Raw genomic sequence first — 21,650 nt, 5'->3', positions numbered from 1 at the left:
TTGCCCTGTGAAGTCTTACCCATCCTTCAGGGCAGAGTTCAAATCATATCTCCTATACCTTCGTCATTCTAGTGGCTCAGGACAAAATTAACCCGTATTAATGAGAACCTACTGTATAGCACAGGGAACTCTACTCAGTGCTCTGTGGTGACCTAAATGAGAAGGAAATCCAAAAAAAGAGGGGATATGTGTATACATATAGCTGTACAGTATACAGTAACACAATATTGTACAGTATACAGTAACACAATACTGTAAAGCAACTACACTCCAATAAAAAAATCATAAAAAATAATAATTATATAAACAATGAAAAACAATTAACCCATATTCTCCTAATCCACTTAGTAATAACAGGTACTCAGTGAACACACTGACTTGAGCTGAAATGGCTAAAAGAAACTTAGCTGTGTAATGAATGATCCGGCTATGGGAAATACTAATATTTTTAAATTCAATAACAACTTATTTATAAAATTCCTACATATAGCACAGTACAGAGTGTTATTTGTACCGAGGGTAGAAGCCCGCTCCTAAGCACTGGCCTTCCTCTGAGTGTCCAGAGCACTCATGCTTTAGGCAAATTCTTATCATATGCTATTATATAACCATTTATGTTTGTCTACCCCACAAGACTGAGCTCTTCAAGAGAAGAAACTGCATCTTATTCACTCCTGTATACCCATCACCCAGCACAATGTCTGATTCATGTCATAGTGAGTCGTCACTGGGTGATTTTAGAGTGAATGAATGAATAAGTGAATGAACAAAATGGTGAGTGAATGAGAGAATGTCTGATTTCAGAGTTCTAAAAGAGGTTTTTCCTTTAAGAAAGACTAATCGTCCCATTGGCCTACTGTTAACCCCTCTGCTTCCAGATGGCTTGCCTGATTAAGTCAATAAGTACATATGAAGAATATTTTCCTCCTAAGCCCTTCCTTAAACCCTTTCTAAACAAGGGCCACAAGAAAAGAATATTTAAGGAAAAAAAGTTTTCAAATTATAATTACATAAGCTTTAAGACATAGTGACTTTTTCCTAAGTAGGCTGTTGGATTCTACCAAAGCAGAGGGCTTTGCACATAGTACAAGCATTGTACATAGCTGTTGAATAATTGCATCCAGCAAACTTTTATTAAGTGCCAATGAACAAGACCCGGTTGCAACCTTCCCAGGCTCCTGCCATAAGGGGGCTAACAAACATATATAATAGTAACAAGAACAACAATTATGTATCCAGTCATTACTCTGTGACTGGCACTATTTTAAATGTTTTATATGAAGTAACTCACTGAATCTTCATAACGACTCTAAGAGGAAGGTATTAAAGATGAAGAAAATTAGAATGAAGATCTGAGGTAACAAGCAGGTTTAAGAAGTCATTAGCCTAATAAGTAGTAGAATGGGGATCTAAACGCAGGCAGTCTGGCTCCAGAATCTCCCTGTGAGAATGCTTTTAAGCTGAGGTGAAGGACCACCTCCCCTTCAGTTTTGTTTCCCCAGCACTCATAAGGACTCAATGACCATTTGCTGTTGAATTGTGCCAACTACGGCTGGCAGGGATTAGGAAAATAATAAAGATGCACTGTGTTATGTAACAATAATATAGCCAAAGTCAGGGTGGGAATGAGTGGAGGTTTTGGAGCCAAACCCATGAGACCTGGGCTTGAACTCCAGAATCACCAGTAACTAGCTCAGAGGCTGTTTCTTCTCTGACAAAAAAATGATCCATCCCAACACCCACACACCACCATTTCTGGGCCAGGAGCCATTTTGGAAGTTTGAAGGCTCTGTAAAATTGGATTCTAGACTCAAAGACTCAAAATAATTCAAAATAAAGATGACTAAGTCTGAGGTTAAAAGATTTACCTCAGGTCACACACCTGGTTGGTACCAGTACTAAAATTCAGTTTCCTGAGTTCCAGCTCAGTGCTCTTTCATTTAAGTCACACAGTTTCATTTGAGGTAGAGAAGTTGAACAAACACCGTAAGAAGCAAATTATTCAAAACGGGACTTTCCAGAGCCAGCCTAGAATTGGACAGCTGCCTCCTTGTGTGCAAGTGAGCCAAGCCCCAGTTTCACTACAGATCTGAAATCGAACTCTTGCTCCTTGTGATGTCAGAGGCCAGGATATCTTCCCAGCAGTGAGTCATGGTACGGAGATAATTGCCCCAGTACTCTGCTCTGTCCTAAAATTTCTCCCTTGCCTCCTCTCCCTGCCAGGTTGTCCTACTCAATACCCCAAAGAAATACCTTTCAGTGAAGAGGACTTATTCCTAGAACAGAGGAAGACTGTCACCTCTCCACTGGCTCAGTGATTTCCTTGAGGGGAGACAAGGGCTTGAATCACACTTTCCTTTAGATTTTCTCTAGTCCTAGAATCCAGAGTAAGGCATAGATTAAATGTAGCACAGGAACAAAAGGGTATTGTCCAGAGAAAGCTGAACATGATTGAAGCAGCTGATGTAAACACCAAATCCATGGTGTGTGTACCTTTAAGGCAGGTACCTGTGTGGCCATAGCCAGAGGCACTTGTACTTACCTGATAGCACAGAGGGCTAGTGCCAAGTATATAGGCTTTGGAGTCAAACAAGCCAGGGTTCAAATCCTAGCTTTGTTACTTACCAATTGAGTGCTATTATACTGTTAGTTACCCTCATTGAGGCAGGATTTCACTGATTTAAAAAAGGAATAATAATATGGACTCTATAAGGGGTTGTTGAAGAAGAAAAGAGATCTCATGTGCAGAGTTCCTAATAGCAAATACAGTATTTACTTAGTAGGGGTCTAATAGTATGTTAATACTTCTCTCCCATGCCTTGTAATTGAAACAAGTGCTTTATGGAGAGCTCTTTGGAAATACACACTTTGGGGGCAGTGTAGAGCTGAAACTAATTGATCAAACCACTGTCCTCTCACAGATACTCCTAATGCAGAAACATCTCAGAATTGACCAAGTCCACCCTTCTGCTGAATGATGGAATCCCAAGTTAAACTTTCTACATCTATCTAGACAAGTGATCTTCCAACAGGGGAAGGCAGAATGAGTCACTTCCCAGAGAAACCCCTTCTATTTTCTGCCAAATCTCTAATGGGGCAAATGGCTCATGGACACAAAAATCTCTCTTACAAATTCCACCCACTGTAATCTGCCTTTGCTTTCTTCCCTAGTAGCACAGAATGGTGAAGAAAGACTGTTCTCTGTCAAAGACTGGAGTGAATTCCCTCCACAGAAACTTGAGGAGTCAGGGGTGGGGGGTGGGTAATAAGTAATTCCTCCAACAAAATTAGGAAATAGATGAGAAGTAGCACATTCCAGTGCTGTAGAAAAAGAGGAGGTAGAGGTAAGTGTTTCTAGAAGTTGAGTAAAACAAGTTACTCAAGACCTGAAGAAAAGGTAAGATTTGGGGGAACAAACCTGGTGAGATGCTAATTCTCTAAACTCCAGAAAATATCAACAGTTAAATCATTTGCTGAGAGCAATTCTTTATGAAAAGATCAGTGAGACTTAGGAGGAAATTGCACCTTGAAGGCAGGATCATAGGTCTGAGGTATTCCAGACTGGGAGGGGTTACAGGAGCCACGTGCCTTAGGATTAAAATACCTGGGGATCTTACTGAGATGCAGAGGTAAGAGCAGCCACTTGGAACCCTGGTGAACACAAGCCTGTGAACAGGGCATGGAGAATTGCCTGGTGCAAAGTGTTCTGCACGGGGGCTGGAGGCTTCAGCTCTGAATACGTGCTTTCTCAGTGACAGGAGCACAGGACTCAGAGGGGAAATGGAAATAATGGAGATGTTCAAACTCACATTTGAGAAGGAAGGAGTCCCAAGAACGACCTGGAGAATAGGGTTGGTGTTAAAATTTCCAAATTGTGTAAGAGGACATGAATGTTTCAAAACCCCATTTGGTGGAAATAAGTAATATACATAAAGAGGATTCCCACCTCACTCCTCCACTCCCACCACCCTGAGATATTTCAGGCCAAAATTAACCTTTTTTGAGATATTTCTCCCTATTAAGTCCAAGATCATTGGTTGTGGTCTCTAGACATGGGGCACAAATTGACTGGCATTATTGTACATCCTGTGAAGCCCAAGATTTTCTCTTTTTTTCTCACAGCCACTCAGTAGAGAGAACGACGTGGAGGATGCTGATGCGGTGTCACCAGCACTGAGGCAGGGTGCTGCAGCTGCCTGGCCACCATCCCAGGCTCAGAATCCCACCACTTTGCACTCCTGGTCTTTCAAAACTATCATATGGTTTTCAAAACATTTCTGTGAGCTGAGAGGAATGGTTATTTTACTGTGTTTTGAAGAATAGTCTCGATTAGTCAGAAGAAATATAAAGACTTTTATTTTCCTGGATCTTATATATTTATTTGTAGCAGAGCAGGGCATATTTCTGGTCTGATTCCCAAGATGAGATTTTTGTTGGTTGGTTGGTCCCTGTGATGCTTAGTTTTATGTGTCAACCTGGCTAGGACCCAGCTATTTAATCAACGCAGATCTAGATGTTGCTGTAGGCATTTTGTACATGTGGTTAACATCTACCATCAGTGGACTTCAAGTAAAAGAGATAACTTTGGATGATGTTGGTGGGCTTCATCCAATCAGCTGAAGGTCTTAAGGGCAAAAACTGAGGTTGCTCGGTAAAGGACAGATTCTGCCTCGAGACTGAAGCATTTACTCTTGCCTGAGTTTCCGGTGTGCACTGTGGATTTCAAACTGCTGGTCCCCACAATCACATGAGCCAAATCCTCAAAATAAGTCACATATACATATGTATGTATGTATGTATGTACGTATAAATAGAGTCTCCCACGGGTTCTGTTTCTGTGGAGAATCCTGACTGATATGGAACATATCTTCATATAGCTTTTTCTCTAGAGTCTTATTTCTACTTGGTGCGCAATCAAGATCAGATTCTGTGTCTTATTCACATTAGTACTTCCCCTCTCCACTGGCTTGGTGACAGGCCATAATAAAAAAAAGTGTAGCATAAGGAATACACTAAAACCTGAACAAATGGATGAATGATGTAGAAAGAACTTAGGCCCATGGCCTAAAGAACTAGGATGCTTTTTAAAAGCAACACAGGACATGCATAGTCCAATATAATGTAATTACAGTGCGCAGTTATGACACTAGGCAGGACTAATTGCAGGAGGCTTTCCACAGGTAACTTTTGAGTCAGATTAAGAGGACTGGGGGGCTTCCCTGGTGGCGCAGTGGTTGAGAGTCTGCCTGCCGATGCTGGGGACACGGGTTTGAGCCCTGGTCCGGGAAGATCCCACATGCCGCGGAGCGGCTGGGCCCGTGAGTCATGGTCGCTGAGCCTGCGCATCCAGAGCCTGTGCTCCGCAACGGGAGAGGCCACAATAGTGAGAGGCCCGCGTACCACACACACAAAAAAAGAGGACTGGGAATTTCCTGGTGGTCCAGGGGTTAGGACTCCACGCTTCTGTTTTAGGGGGCATGGGTTCCATCCCTGGTCAGAGAATTAAGATTCCACAAGCCTCGCAGCGTGGCCTCCCCCCACCCCCAAAAAAAAGGACTGCAGGGAAGGTGGTTTGGAAGTGTGAGGGGCGTGGAGAGATTGGTAAATCAGAGGGAGGCCTAGAAACGTTCTGAGGGTAAAGAGAGACAGGCTGGTCAAAACTGTGATGAGGGAGGAAAAAATAATGGAAAACCAGGTCAGTGAAGATAGAGATGCATCGTGTTGACAAAGTGCATGAGAAGAACCCTTATTTCCCCTGGGATAAAAAAGTAACAAACCGTCATGCACATGCACTCACATACGCACACATGCACATGGCATTGAGCTGGCACATTTAGGGAGCCAAAGGGTTCATTGTTTGTCTGGGCAGGTACTCTGCATGTAGGTGTAAAGGAGCTGAGTGCCTAAGACTGCCCAGCTGTACAAACATGTGAAAAGCCTCTCTCCATGCTTAGGTACCACACTTAAGGTGTGTGTTGACTTCCTAGAACTGAGCCTCTGTTAGTTTGAGGCCCTACTAGCAATGCAGGGATGAAAAGGAAATCACAGTGTCAAGTTCTCGGTAGGATGACTGGCTCTTTGATGGGACTGTCCTTCCAAAGCAAGCACACAGAGAACTCCGGAGGGTCAGCCTTGCCTTTGCCTTCAGAGAGACAGTCACTTAGCCTAGGAAAATGAAACGGCTTTCTTTCATGAGCCCAATTTTCTTTTTGTGCAGATGGCAATCTAGATTCTGAAACAAATTTTTTGTCCCACTGTTTCAAGTTCACCAAAGCTGGAGCAGCCGGGCAGCTGCAAATCATCCAGTTTCTCTGTCCCCCATAAGTAAGTTCCTCCTTATCAGAATCCACCCCTGACTCAAGGAAGTCCATTTTTCCATGAGTAGAACAGCCATATGTCTCTTCTTTTACTTACAATTCATTGCACTACCTCTCTTTCATTGTTAATTCTTTTTTCAGTAGGTTTTTGAGCACCTGCCCTGTGCCAGGCACTGACCACACAGCTAATGGTGTAGGCAATCAAGAAAACAAGCAGTTACAATATGTTAAGAATATTAGCATTTATTTAGTGCTTTCTGAGTGCCAGCCATTGTGCTAGACACTTTACATAAATTAATTTAGCTCTCATAACAATAGTATCCTATGCCAAAGGTCCTATTATTTTCCCCATTGTACAGATGAGGAAACCAAGGCCCAGAGACGTTGAATTACTTACCTACAATCATCCAGAAAGAAAGGAATAGAACCAGAACTAAACTCAGGCAGTCTGCCTTCCGAGGTTGCCTTCTTAACTGTGCAGGTGGACAGAAGGGGCAGGTGCTGACTATCTTTTTGTGTGTGTGTGTGTGTGTGGTACGCAGGCCTCTCACTGTTGTGGCCCCTCCCGTTGCGGAGCACAGGCTCCAGATGAGCAGGCTCAGCAGCCATGGCTCACGGCTCCAGCCGCTCCACGGCATGTGGGATCTTCCCGGACTGGGGCACGAACCCGGGTCCCCTGCATCAGCAGGCAGACTCTCAACCACTGCGCCACCAGGGAAGCCCAGGTGCTGAGTATCTTGATAGAGAAAGCCCAGGTGCTAGGGAGCACATAGGAGGTGTGGGCACAAGCCCAAGCTTGTGGTTCAGGAAGTACTGTATTTAAAGTTCAAATCAGATCATGTCAACCTCATTCTCAAAATCCTTTAATGGCTCCCCAACTGGATTTAGAATAAAAGCTACACGTTCAACCATGGTTTACAAATTCTCTGCCCAATCTGGCCTTTCTGGACCTCTGGCCTTGTGCCTTGCTGTCCCTCTATCAATCCGGGTCTCTGGCTGTAGCACCTTTTAGGTGTTAGTCACTGTCTCCACCCACCCAGCTCCTACTCAGTGTTTAGGTCTCAAGTCCAAGTCATGTATTTACAAAAGGCTTCCCCATCCCCTAATCTACATTAATCCCAACCATAACCAATGATAATGATAATTAGAGCAAACAGTAAATAACACTAGTTGGTAGGCAATGTTCTAAATGCTTTACTTACAATAACATTTAAATTTTATAACAATTCTTATGGGGAGAACTAGTATTATTCCCACTTTCACAGGTGATAAAATGAGGCAATGTTATAGCATTCTGTACTTTTCTTCATTACAATGATCAAATGTATAATCATGTACGTATTCATTTGACATTTCCTGGGCAGTAAGCTCCACAAGGTCAGGGTCTGAATTCATTCTCTTCTCTGAATTCTCTCTCATTGTATCCCCAGTGCCTAGTACAGTGTCTCATATACAGTAGGCATCTAATAAATGTTTATTGAATAAATGAATAATGGACGTATATGAAACATTTCTCTCAAGACTTACACATTACAAGGAAACGGATAGATGACAAAGGAATTAAGGGAAATTCTCTATTATATAGAACTTATTGAGGCTGCAGATAACTCAGTTCCTTTGGTTTCTCTCCTGTTGTGAAATTCTAACCATCCCCTTTCCGTTTGTTATAACATCCGAGGTTTACAGTGCAGGGAGGCCAGGACGGTGTGGTCTAGACTAGAGGGAAGAGCATGGGTTTTCAAGAAACACAGATCTAGGTTTCAGTTCAGACTTAATCACTTACTAACTGTGTGTCTTGAGTAAGCCCCATATACCCACTGAGCCTCCTTTTCTAAATCTGTGAAACAAGGACAATAACATTGGCAAAACAGTTCAGTTCATGAGAAAATAATGTCTGCAGAGGGCCGAGCACAGTGCCCAGCATGGAACAGGAGTTCTTCTCCTGCAATAAGAGGCAGGCATGTGGGGTGTTGGAAATGATCTAGCGTACTAGACAAGCAGCACTAGCCAGACTAGACCCCAGGAATGTGAAACCCAAAGAGTAACTGAAGGACGGGGCAAAGGCTGCATTATCTGACCTGGCTGCTTCCACGGATCAAATGAGCTGGATAATCGCCATGGCCCAAGCTCGCTCCGAGGACAGTCAAAGAGGGGGTGGGAAAAGTACACAAACCTCCAAGGGGTCACTTTTGGTCCATGTCAATAGCTCTAGCTGGGAGTAAGTCAAGACAATAAACCAAGACAAAGATCCAGTGAGTTCTGTTGCCTGTTCTCTATTTCTAGGGGACAGTCCCTGCTTTGTTTCTCTTCTCTCTGGTGAAAGGACTGTTCCCTGAAATGTTCCTGGTTTCCGAGAACAGCTCTGGAGGCAACTTCATGAACTGCTGGCCAGATGAGAAGCAAGCAAGATGAATTCACCCTGCCCGCCTGGGATCAAGTGGTTTTGCGGATGCAGGAGGGAGAAAGGGGAACTTAGATGGTCCTCTTCCTTCCTCCTTCATCTCCCAGCGTCCACATTCATCCTTTTCTAGGCCAACCCTAGCTCCTTCTCATCTCCCTCCCTCCCAATAAAGAGGAGAGAAGGGAGTAGGTGGACACGGGGATATTGAGAGAGGCATAAAAGTTTTCCAAAAGGAGTCAAAGCCCTCTCTGATGCTGACTCTGCTAGTAGGTTCTGTCTTCTCTCCAGAAAGAAGCTCTGCACCAGCTTATGCTGTTGTTCTCTGCTGAGCTCTGTGGGTTGAAACCCCTGTGCCCGTATAGGTGTGTGCCCAACCCTGAACATGGTTTTTACATACAACCGTAATGGGTGGTGTAGCTGCAATTATTCTATCCTATAAAGTGAAGTCCTCTCAGGTTTATACAAAAGAAAACTCTCACTTAACTAAGATCCAGCTTATCAGCATGCTAATTGGACTTTCTTCTTCACACTCTGTTTTTAAGAGACAAAGTCACACTTGTGTCATGTTCTGTTACATTTGGTAACAGCTGCATTCTGCCCCCACCTCCCTTAGCTTCCCACTGTATGTCCTAGAGACTCCTATCTTCAGCTCTAAATCTACTTCCATAAAATCAGATTTTCATGGTTTCAGGGGGAAAGAATCTTTCAGAAAAAGACTGCCTTCTAGATTGTATTACTATGAAAGAGAACGTGATCAGAACCTTCTAGAAAGATCTCTACAAGGCTTGTTTTGGGTCCCTACTGATGCCAGCAGGCCTGAGCTCTCACCTGTCACACACTGACCGTGTGTTTTGTGCTGGGTGCTATGGGAAGTGTGTTGTAAAACACTAATAATATCAATACCAATATTGACACTTTCTAAGGGCCGGGAGCTATTCTAAGTGTTTTACATGTGTTTATGTATTTAATCCTTATAACCAACATATGAGATATGTACGATTTCCATCACAGTTTTATAGAGGAGGCAACTGGGACACTGTCCCAAGATCACACAGTGGTGGAGCGAGGATTTGAGAGAGGCAGTGTGGCTCCAGAGTCTTCACTGTTAATCCCTATACATAGCTTTTCTCATTTAATCTTTCCTGCAATTTTAAGAGTAGAATATTAAAATACCCATTTTCCAGAGAAGAAAACTGAGTCTCAGAGAAGTAACTTGTCTAAACGGTTGACCCATGATCCCAAGCCAATTCAGTTCAATATGCTGAGTACCTACTTTGTGCCAGGCTCTGTGCTAGACATGAAGAGCATAGTATAGTGCAAGAAACTAGTCACATATAGTTATTTTCATTTTTTTCCATTTCTTTTAACACTGTCGCTTCTTGCTGAAGTGATGGATAATAAAGAGTTCACTTTGAGTGAAGGAAAGTCACCTGCAGTCAAGATTATCCAGGGATGCTGGTACTGGGCACATGCCTGAGAGCTAGAAGATACTTAGGCCAGGCCGAATGAAGCCAACTATGAGCCTCAGTTCCTTTCCAATCCTTTTTGATTCAGGAACAAGCATTCACCCTTTTGTCTGATTATTCCATAAACATTTATTGAGTACCTACTATGTTCCAGATCTTATGCTATAAATTACGGATATATAAAAAGAGGATTCATCCTTTATCGGGACACTCTCAGTTTAGAAGAGGTGAAAATTAAAATAAAGATTACAGCATAATACAACAAGTGCAATAATTGAGATTTTGAGATAATAATTGAGAGTGGTTTTGGATGAGTTGTGGAAGATGACGTATATGTTGAGATCTGAAGGATAAGAAATGCACTTTCCAGATGGGAATGGGTAAAGGAACTAGTATTTACTGAGCATATACTATATATCAGGCACTGGATTGAGACTCTATATTTAGTTTAATCCAGACTCTAGGTCCAATAATCAGAGGGTATAAAGAACTCATTCACCGTGACAACGTAAGAAAATCCCTGAGCTGAATATGTGAATGATATTTTCGGGGAAGGGCAGCCCAGGCAGAAGGAACAGCAGGTACAAAGGCAGGAAGGCAAGGAAGAGCCTGGCGTATTTGAGGGACAGTAAGTTCAGTGCATCTCAGCCATTAGCTGTGCACGGGGCCAGGGGTTAAAGGGGGAGGTGAGGACAAAGAAGGAATTAGAAACAAATTCTGAAAGACTTTGCATACCTGGTAAGAAGTAAGGATCTTATCCCGAAGGTAAAGGTTAATAACCAACTCAGAAAATAACATAATTGGGTTTTAGAAGAATAATTCTAGTACCAGAATAGAAGGTGGATTGAAATGGGGAAAGACTGAGCACAATAAACCAAGTTGGAGGGCCACCACAATGGATTAGGAAGGGAAGATGAAGCGCTAAACTGAAGGAGAGGAGATGGGGAGGAAAAGGAGAGTGTAAGATTAGAGGAAATGACTACAAGAATTGTCTGTGGGAGGCAAAGAGCAAGATAAAAGATAGTGAACAGCCACTCAAAGCCAGGAATATGGGAAAAGAAGAAGAGGTGGAGGGAGGGATGGGTCTGGGCCTTCAGATGAACCCAAAGGGGTTACTAAAGGTGGCTGGATGTCTAGCATTCCTGTACATACTTACTGATAAGTATGTACACACTTACTGATAAGGAGTGCAGGGAGGAAAGGGACAGGGTGGAGAAGGGAGATGAGTGCTGAGCCAACATGGTAGATTCTGACAACCGGATATGAAGAAAGCTGTCTGCTCAAGATGGTTCCCTGACTCTGAGCCTGGGAGGGGGAGGTAGGAGACTCCAGGTGTGAGGGGAGGATTTGGCTCTGACTCCTGGGGCCGTCCAGGTAAACAGACCTGTCAAGAACACCCAGAAACAGACAGATGTTTCCTGAAGGGCTCTCTCTGACACGCCTGGGAGCTGCGTGACCAGGCTTGAGGCTGGCAGCAGCTGGGGTTTGGGAGGACACAGGCACGTGGGCAGCCTCCTGCGGGGCTCTGCGGATGAGGCAGCTGAGACAAGGGAAGCTTTTTTCCCAGCCTCGTCCTCCACCTTTGCTTTAGAGCCCCGGTGCTGCCACAACACAGTGCCGGCTGGCTGCATAGAGGTTGAGTCATAGATGACAGGCTGCAGCTAGAAGACACATAGAAGCAACAGACAGGGCAAAATTGTGTGTGTGTGCGTGCGTGCATGAGCATGTGCAGGAAACTGTATTCAGGGAACTATCAAGCACAGTCTTACGGGTAGACAATAGCGATTTGCCTAGATAATTTATGTCACCAAATAAACATCAGGATGGGCTGTGCAGAGCTAAAGGTGAGACACATTTTTAAAAGTGGGGTGTCTCCCTTTAGGGTCTCAATGACAGGAGATGCTTTTGCACACAAAGCCTTCAGGCAACAATATCTAAGCTTTGTCTGAGCTTACTGTAACCAAAGAGAAAGAAAGGCCGGAACTAAGAGGCAAAAAAAAGAAAGAAACTGTGTTTGGAGATAGGTCTGCTACAGTATAAACTTTTCCCTTTCTCTGGCTCACTGCTATAGCAAAACCTGATGGTTGTCTTTGTAAAAAACGTGTCTGTATCTAGGTCCCTGGCAGTGATTTGCTTCTGGGAGGGCCAGCAATCTATTTAATGACTCCATTGACGTCAATAGCATAACTGAAATACTTACTAACATGCATGATTCCAACTTTCAGGGGGGTGGGTGGATGGTGTTTCTCAGCAGTACAAAAAACGTGAAGTGGAATCAAGGCGGAATGAACTCCAGTCTTTAGGCAGCAAGTGAGAGTTGAGATGCTAAGGGTCTCATCAGTTCCATTTAATACTAAGAAATATTCACACTAAATTTAGAAATTAATTTCCAAATAGTGGAATAGCACTTAATGAGCAAGGTATTATTTTTGGTGATGTTTGCTCAAGGGTAACATTTTAACTATTCACACTTTAGTTGACTTGTCAATGTTTTTTTTTTTTGCAACTTACACTTACCTAATTTTAGACACATATGGAATAATTGCAAATCCATATAAACAGCTTAATGTTGATGCTCTGAGGTAAACTTACAACAGGAGGGCTAATTTAGACAAAAGCAATTCTTATAAGACAACCATTTGTGAAATTATTCTCTCAATGACTAGGACTTTTCTAGTGCATCTGCCCTATGGTCCTGTATGCAGACTGCCTAATTACTCAAGGTGAATACTTAAGGCAATTATCCCAATAATTCAGGCTACACAGCATTCGAACAAAGAAAAAAAATATTTGATATTTTTGTTTTTTTCTTTTTTTCCTTTCCTCCCTCTCTCTTCTTCCCGCCCTCCCTCTCTCTCTCTCTTTCTTTTTCTTTTTCTTTCTTTTTTCTTTATCTCTCTTTCTTTCTCTTTCTTTCTCCTTCCTTCCTTCCTTCCTTCCTTCCTTTCTGTTTGTAATTCCTTCCAATTTCTCCTTTTCCATGAGTGGCCATAGCCTTTGGTAACAAGATTGATTTTATTAATATTTGTTGTAAGTGTTGTAACCCTGCTTGACAGTTCTTGCTTAATGTGGAAACCGAGAAAACGTTCTGCTTGTGCTGGGCTTCATTTCCAGTCATCTGACTCAGATCAGCTCTCAGGCCATTGCTGTCATTCTCAGAGAGCCCTTTACTGGTGCACACACAGCCCATCTCTCAGCCTAGGCTCTGGCTGCTCTGGCAAAGAATGAAAACTGAATCAAGATCATGACTTTCCGAATTTCTTAAGATCCAAGGTAAATCACTGAGCCTCTTGTTTACTCCTCAAATAGACCCTACGTCTGACACATACACATGAACCTCCAGGGGGATGTTCATAATCAAGCAAAGACATGGGAGGAACTCATACTGAGAAACAGGCTTCTTAGGAGAAAGTCTCTTCTGTTTTATCAACCGGTAAAAAGCCATTTCCTCCCCAGAATGACCTAGAGGACACATATTAGAAGAAATGGATTCCCATGAGCACTAAAAAATATTAATTAAGTCTGTTTCTCACTTAGGCCCAGCTATTTCAGACTTACTGGAAAGCCTTGTGTTGTCTCATCCTATTTCTCCGTACACAGGCTTTTCCTGAAATACAACTAATTGACTGGTGTTGAAACCATCATGAGCTGAGGCTGTGCATACCCAGGCTGAGAGACACTTCGGGCCTGCAGCAGTCTAGCCTGAAGTCCTCAAGGCAATACTCTAGTCATCTTTGTGACATGGTTTGCTGTCATCTCCGATGACCCATAGCCTTGGGGGTTGTTCTTCAAAACATCTTATCTGTTACATGGGTGATATTCCTGCTCAATACATTTATTAGTAAACTTTGGAAGAAGAAAATTAGTGTAGAATATTCCACCTTACACATTGACTTGGCTGCTAAAATGTTCCATATATGATACATATTATTAAAAATCAAGTCATATTTATAATAATCAGAAGTGCTGGTCATTAAAAGGAATACTTCTCTAATCCTTTGCAAAGCAAACGATCATTTCATAAAGGCAGTGAACACTTGATAATTTATCTTTTCAGTAAATTCTTACTTTCATGACACACCCATGATCACTACTGAAATGCATGCAAAAGCAAGGGATGGTTTAGGTGGGAAAAGTGGGACAATTATCCTACACACACACACACACACACACACACACACTACACATACAACATACATATGCACACACTCACTCATGTACACACACACACATACACAGTGATTTTCCTCAATTACCTTTTTTTTTCTGTTGAAAATAATTTGGGGGACTGAAATCCTGAGAATTACTTCAATTTTCCAGTTTGAATGTGTATAGATGACAGAACCCAAGTTCCTTGATAAATTATCAAGTTCCTGCCTTGTTTGGAGTGTTCTTTTTTCAATTCTATTTTTTTCCCTTTCTGTTCCAATCCTTACATATCACGTAGAGAAGGCCTGGAATTCATGCTTGGGAAAAGGCAAAATGTGATAAAAATCGAGATGCTCATTAAACTCCACAGCATTAACATTTTCAACACCCCAGGAGGATTTACTACATTTTCTCCTTAATGTGGGAGCATATGATTTCCACATTGCTATATTTTCTGGGTTTTAAATTCTCTATTACTTTACTCTGGCTTTCCTATTTAAAGTATAAAATGCCAACTTTTTCAATTTAACTTTTTTTGTTCAAAATCTATGTGACCATACTAATATATAGATTTAGATAGTGCAGTTATAGAATGTGTCTCAAACTTCTTTCAATTTCAATGCAATAACTGATTTTTAACAGTAAAAACATGCATGGCTTTTCATAGCCATGGAGGTAAAATATTGACTCATTACTAAAATTTAATTTATGAGCATTTTCCTTAAGATAAAGTCCCTAAACTTTATGTAGTCCTCCTGCTCGATTCAACATTTACCTATCTTCCGACTATGTGAAAATAACTATGCAAAAGTATCTTAAATGATAAAGAGAGGAATAAGGTATAGACAGTCCCAGTCTTCAAGGAGCTCCAATAGAGGAGACATATAAGCCACAAATTGGAGTATATCCTAGAATGGAATTCTCTCCATAGCACAAAAAAGGGAGCAATTACATTGATTTAAAAAAAAAATCTGGATCCCTTTGCAGAAGAGGGAAATCTGTATTGTAGCATGGGAGCTAAAAACAATAAGCTTAGTTAAACCGTGAGGAGAAAGGTACTGCAGACTGAGAGATTTGTTCTGACTTCCCCTATGAATTTTTTCAGTTAATGATCAATTTGTAAGAGCAAATGTATCAATTTAACCATGTTTTTTGACGACTAGCTTTTAAAATGAATTGCATTTCCTTCATTTAGATGCATTTAAAAAAAACGTTTTAAAAAGAAAAAAGAATCTTTCCTCTGGCTTTTCTCTGTCTCTATCTTAAACTTGCTTTTTATACAAGAATACAGTTACCTAAGTCAGCCAGGCTTTACCAACAAACTGGGTTGTTGTTAAATCTGTTTAAATCATTGTGGTTTCTTGTATCTTTTATCTTAGATTTCAATTGAAATACATGAGTTCAGCATCAGTGCTAATAAATGAAAACCTGGTCTCATTATCATGATAAATCATTTTTTAAAGCAGCACTGCAGCTTTCATTTTTTGTGTGTGCTGTGAGCCACTTATTTTTCATTCCCCTTTAAAGTTTCTATTTAAACACACCTCTTTGTCATATGCTGATAAATATTAAAATAACAGGAAAAATCTGCCTGACTTATTTAAGCTGATAATAAAAACAAAACACAGGATGTGTGTGTCCTCCTTCCTTTTTTGACTGTGGTTAAGCATTAAGAAGGTTTTGAAACCTATAATTATGTAATAATTGGTATCACTACATTCTCTGCCCAATGAAAAGTCAGGATTTTTGTAGTTTGCCACAAAGACAGACAAAAACAAATTGCCTAAGTGGTATTGTCATTTCTTTGCTCCATTGTTTTAAAAGAATTTAGCAAAAGACTCTGTACTTGCCAAGCTGTAGTTACTGTGCCAATAATCACAACGTGATCTTTCCAACAGCATCTTTGGCTAATGAGCTAATTTATAGTACCATAAATATCACAAATTCTCCTGATGTTTGTCAGTATTTATTACAAGAAAAAGAAAACATAGCTTAAATATTCGATTTGTTGTCAAAACCACCTTAGTAAATTTGGCTAATAGAAATGGTAGTGATGGTGTCTCACAAGTGGGCCAAGATGATGAAATGACAGGAGTTTTGAAACCACCCCCTTTGATCTCCAGCACGTAACACCAGTTACATGTTAAAACACTCTAGTTATTTCATTTCATTTTATAAAACTTCTAAAGGACATAGTACATCAGCACACCACATTTTTAAAGTCCATGGATAGAGTACCATTTTCTTCTATTTCATATCATGGGGCTCTAGAGGTAAACTTGACTTTGCTTAATATCTTCCTTTTAGTTTTATTCTTGTTCTCAATATTTTTCTCACAAACATATGTTTTAAAGCATGTACCATTAATACTTCAAACGCCAGTGAGCCAAAGGAACCTACTGCCTTTGTTCTCTTCTTTTAAAAGTTGGACTTTTGTATTATTTCTGTTATATGTATGGCCATCATATCAGCAAGAAAACACAACATCTGAGCATGGAAGATCATAAGACTAAAGCGAAGGGAAACAGAAACCTATGAGGCAACATTAGGTGTTAGGTGATCTCAGCATGAGTTCATCTTACTGTTTCTCCTGTGGTTCTACTCAAATCCACTGCCATACTAGTGGGACAGATTAAAGAGGAAAAACTGCATTTTGCACTTTCAAAAATGCCATGTAACTGGCTGCATCTTGTGGCAAGAAGAATTTTATGTCCAACACGTCTCCAAGATGTTCCTTCAAGGTGGCCCTTCCTCTCTCCAGCTCTCAACTCCACATGAAAAGCGTATGCACAGTACTAAAAAAAATGAGAGGTTAGGTTTCTCTTACTAAAAACACCTTTGAGGAACAAAGTTGGATGACCTCCAAAAGAAATGATTTGTGACCTGGAAAGAGCCTTTGGTTTCACACCTGGAAAGGATGTAGATTCAAGTGGGATGTATAGTTGACGCTAAGAGGAAAACCACTAACATTCACCATGGGGCCCTCAGGCCAATGTGGGAGCACCTGGGACCTTTGAGGTTAGCTATCCTGGAGTTCACTGGGGCCGGCAAGCTGAGGTCAAAGCTGCACTCCTGCTCTTGTTCTGGGAAGCAGCATGACCACACATCCATCACATTCTGAAAGCTGAGGCATGCACAGGATGGGAAAATTATTTCATACTGCTTTTCATTTGGTTTCACATGGAGTGAAGTAAAGCTCCAGCCTGCCTTTGAAAAAAGTCACCAAGAGACCTATTTGGAGGGCCGTGATGTGCAAACAAATGCCATTATTCTACAAAAGGTTCTGGAAAAGAGGCACATTTGTTATTTGGAAACATGGAGATAAGCCTCATAACATGGCTTACCTGGCAGGTTGACTTTGGAGACAGATGGCTGACTAGCAGCTGGAGACCTCCTGTGGAGAGGGAGAGAAAGGAAGGTCTGAGTCTCTGTATGAATACCCCTCCCTGCACCCCCATGATCACTGGGAAGTTTTCCAGGTCAGAATGAGCTACCTAGTGACATAATGCTATCTCTGGAAGGCGGGCTCCTGTAACTTGTGGGTGACTGCAATTCTCACATCCAGATGGCTTGGAATTTCCCTATGCACAGCCTCCCGGATGCTCCAGCACTCCAGGAAGGAAGTCATTTACTCCAGGTCCCCAACCAGTCCTTCTGGTTTAGGTTTCCCTACCCTAGGAGGCCCTCCAAAGATGATACCCTTGCTCAGAAATGACACCAAATATAAGCATGAATCCCAACTCCTTTGGGCAGTGCTATAGAAAGTTACAGCCAGAGGAACCCTTGGAGATTAATCAGTCCAGGCCTCCCATTTTTGCACCTCAGAAATCTGAGACCCAGAGAGATGAAATCACTCGCCAAAGGTCACATAGCCATTAGGAACAGCAATCTAGGTGGCCTAACTTACGGAAAAGGCTTTTCATCGTCGAACTGGGCATTATTCTACATCACAAAGCAAGTCAAATGAAACAAGCAAACACACTCATGCTCCACAAATATTAGGGTTCCTTCTCCTTTTCTTTCTTGTTCTTCTTTCTTCCTTCTTTATCTTTTTTACCCCCCTCTCCCCAAAACCCTGATTTTCTTTGCTGCTCTTGCCATCCTTCTCATGCTTTGCCAGACTCTCCAGGATTCAGGGTGCATTGCTAGAGAGCCTCCCAAAAACAGGATAGAGCAGTGGCCCTCAAACTTTAGGGTGCAGAGAATCACCTGCAGAGTTCATTAAGACACATTGCTGAACCTTACTTCCAGGGTTTCTGATTCAGTCTGCCTGGGGTGGGCTTGAGAGTTTGCATTTCTAACTAGTGCCACATGGTGCTGATGTTGCTGATCTGGAGGCCACATTCCAGAGCCATTGGTATAGAGGGCCATCTGCCCCACTAAAGGGCAAGCAGGATATTAGCAGTAAGCAAGAGAGTGGCACTCCAGGCCAATGGGTCTCAAACATGGATGCCATTTGATCACTTGTGGAGCTATTGAGAATATGATTCCCTTCCCCATCCCTGGAGGGTCTATTTCAGGGTATCTGGGACAAGGCGTGAGAATCTGTAACTTTACTATTGCTCTGTGAATTCTGATGCACTGGCAAGGTTGGGAAGGAAGCCAAGTTCTAAATGGCCTGCAAAGGGGTTGAAAAGGAAGGGTTTCCCTACTGGTGTGGCCACAAAATTACTTTCCTAGATTTAAAGTATTCCAAATCCATTTTTGGTCCCTTAGGTGTAATAGAGTTTCAAGGTAAGAATATCTTATTGTTGCAGGGTCTGATGGACAGGGTTCATATTTATCACTCATTTACTAGCTGGGTGATTCTAGGCAAGGTACTTTTAAACTCTCTGTGGCATGAAATTTTCATGTATGATGTAGGGGAGGAAATTTTCTCTACCCTTCTAGGTTCTTTTGGTTGGTCTATTAATTAAATTGACATAAGACAGATTAACAGGTGACAAACAAATTCAACTACATACTTAAGGGAGCCCCATAAGAATATGAGACCCAAGGGCAAGTCAAGCAGTTGAGACTTATCTGTCATCGTGAGCTAAGGAATGGAACAGGAGCCTAGGGCTTCAAAGCTTAGGAGGGTCATTCACCAGACAATGAGAAGAGCAGATCATTTGTAATTAGATGTTTGCTCTCCCATACAGATGGGTCATTCAGATAAAAGTTATCTCTGATATTAGCTCTGTCTTTCTTTCAGCCAGGCCCCCAACTACAATTATTTTAGGTAGTTGAAGGAGAGGTGAAAGTTTTTCTTGAATCTGCTGGGTCTTGATTGCCTTCAGCTAGAAATAATCCATGTGCCAAAGTGGCATATTTTGGGATCACACATTCTGCTTTCCTGTGGTGACAAGCAAAGGGAAGTTGCCATCCAATGTGTGCTTTCATCTGCTAGGCACTGTGCTGCTAGGCACTGTGCTGGGTACTTCTTAGCTTCCATTGAGAGTATCATCATCTTACTTTAAGGATAAGGAAACTGAAGCTCAGAGAAGTTAAGAAATATGCTGAAGCACACATGGCTTATAACAACAAGGTCAGGATTCAAAGCTAAGTCTTTCTGAATTCAAAGTGCATTTTCTTTGTACTATCCCATCTGCTGATAACACCTGCACTAATACTGCGGGCTGTTTTTCAGAAATATTAAGAGATTAAATTCCAAACTCCTTAGCCTGGCATTCAAAGTCTGCTCTTTGGCCTCAACATATGCTTTTATATGTCAACTACTCAGTAAATACTCATTGAATGGAAGAATGAATGAATGAATGAGGGAAAGAACTAACTCATACTTTGCCAAGGCCAAACTTGATCACTTCCTTCTTCTTGAACATGTGCTCTTACTTTCCTGACGCTGCTCAGGCCGTTCCTCTGTGAAGGAAGCTTTCCTCTCACAAATCTGCACATTTAAGTATCACCTCCATTCTATAACATTGCCAGTTATGGTAAGAAATATACATATATATTTGGCCTTTGGCTCCATTTTTGGCACAGAGCTCCAAAAATCCTTGGAGCTTCCTAAGTGAGGAAAGCCATCAAGGTGTCTTTTGCTATGTTAATGAGGTGACTTTTGGACCAGCAACTACATAACCTAAGGAGGGGGTTGCCAGGGAACCCAACCATGTGATTAGAGAGTTTGAGCTTTAGGCCCACCCTGAACCTCTGGGGAGGGGAGAGAGCCTGGAGATTGAGTTCAGTCACCAATGGCCAATGATTTAATCAACCATACCTTTGTAACAAAGCCTTCATAAAAACTCAAAAAGACTGGGTTGGTGGACACGTGGAGATTCAGAGAGAGTGATGCACTTGGAGAGCATGAAAGCTCTGCGCTCCTTCCCCCCCCCCCCCCCCCCCCCCGGCACCCTCTTCTTTGTTCTCTGCATCTCTTCCATCTGGCTGTTCCTGAGTCATATCCTTTTATAGTAAGCCAGTGATCTATAAGTAAAATGTTTCTCTGGGTTCTGTGAGTCCCTCTAGCAAGTTCATTGAACCCAAGAAAGGGCTCCTGGGAACCTCCAACATATAGCCAGTGGGTCAGAAGCCCCGGCAAGAGCCTGGGCTTTCCACTGGGGTCCCCAGTGTGTGTAGCGGGAGAGGGGTGTGCGGAGGAGGGGCAGTCTTGTAGGACTGAGCACTTAACCCACGGGATCTGACGCTATCTCCAAGTTAATAATGTCAGAACTGAACTGAATTATAGGACACCCAGCTGGTATCAGAGAATTGCTTGGATGTGTGGGAGAAAAAAACCCATTATCAGAATCATACCTTCAAAGGTCAAATGCCATCTTCTCCAAAGAATGCTATTGTAGGGAGGAAAACTTGCTACCCAAAATGCTCTTGGCATACGGATTATTTCAAGCTGAAAAGGCCCGAAAGACTGAGGAAGAAACTTTGACCTTTCCCTTAACAGCCTAAAAGAATGTAAATAGAGGAAGGGAGCTCTGACCACAGATAAGTATAGTATGAACTAGGTATGGTAGACAGGGAGGAACCCAGCAAAGTCTGTTTGTTAAAATTCCATTCTGTGTGCCATTGTCTGTCTCCGCATGGTCCGGCAAACATTTATTTACCAAACATTTGCTTTTCCACTTCCACGTCAATTGCCTTCCTTCCTTTTCAAGTCCCAAACCCCTACCCCACAAGATCCTCTTTGGTCTTTAGCTGAAAATGGTGTTTAAGGTGAGGGTTTCAGCCACTTTGTCCAGTTACTTAGTTTTCCTGGGCCTCTCCCATGTATACATGCTATTAAACTTCTGTTTGACTTTCTCCTACTAATCTGTCTCGTGTCCACTTGATTCTTAGACCAGCCAGAAGAACCTAGAAGGAAAG

General features: G+C 42.1%; 1 protein-coding gene across 1 annotated transcript in view; it reads right to left on the bottom strand.

Moving 5' to 3' along the window:
• Positions 1 to 21,650, bottom strand: part of PDE4B (phosphodiesterase 4B) — a 636,321-nt gene that overhangs the window by 91,736 nt on the left and 522,935 nt on the right. Inside the window, exon 7 of the mRNA XM_060089922.1 lies at positions 17,678 to 17,727. Within this exon, the coding sequence (XP_059945905.1) occupies positions 17,678 to 17,727 (50 nt within the window). The remainder of the gene's footprint in view (positions 1 to 17,677; positions 17,728 to 21,650) is intronic.

Source organism: Mesoplodon densirostris, chromosome 2, assembly GCF_025265405.1.
Source record: "Mesoplodon densirostris isolate mMesDen1 chromosome 2, mMesDen1 primary haplotype, whole genome shotgun sequence".
In the NCBI taxonomy this organism is placed as follows: domain Eukaryota; kingdom Metazoa; phylum Chordata; class Mammalia; order Artiodactyla; family Ziphiidae; genus Mesoplodon; species Mesoplodon densirostris.
This window is presented reverse-complemented; position numbering and strand designations above follow the sequence as displayed.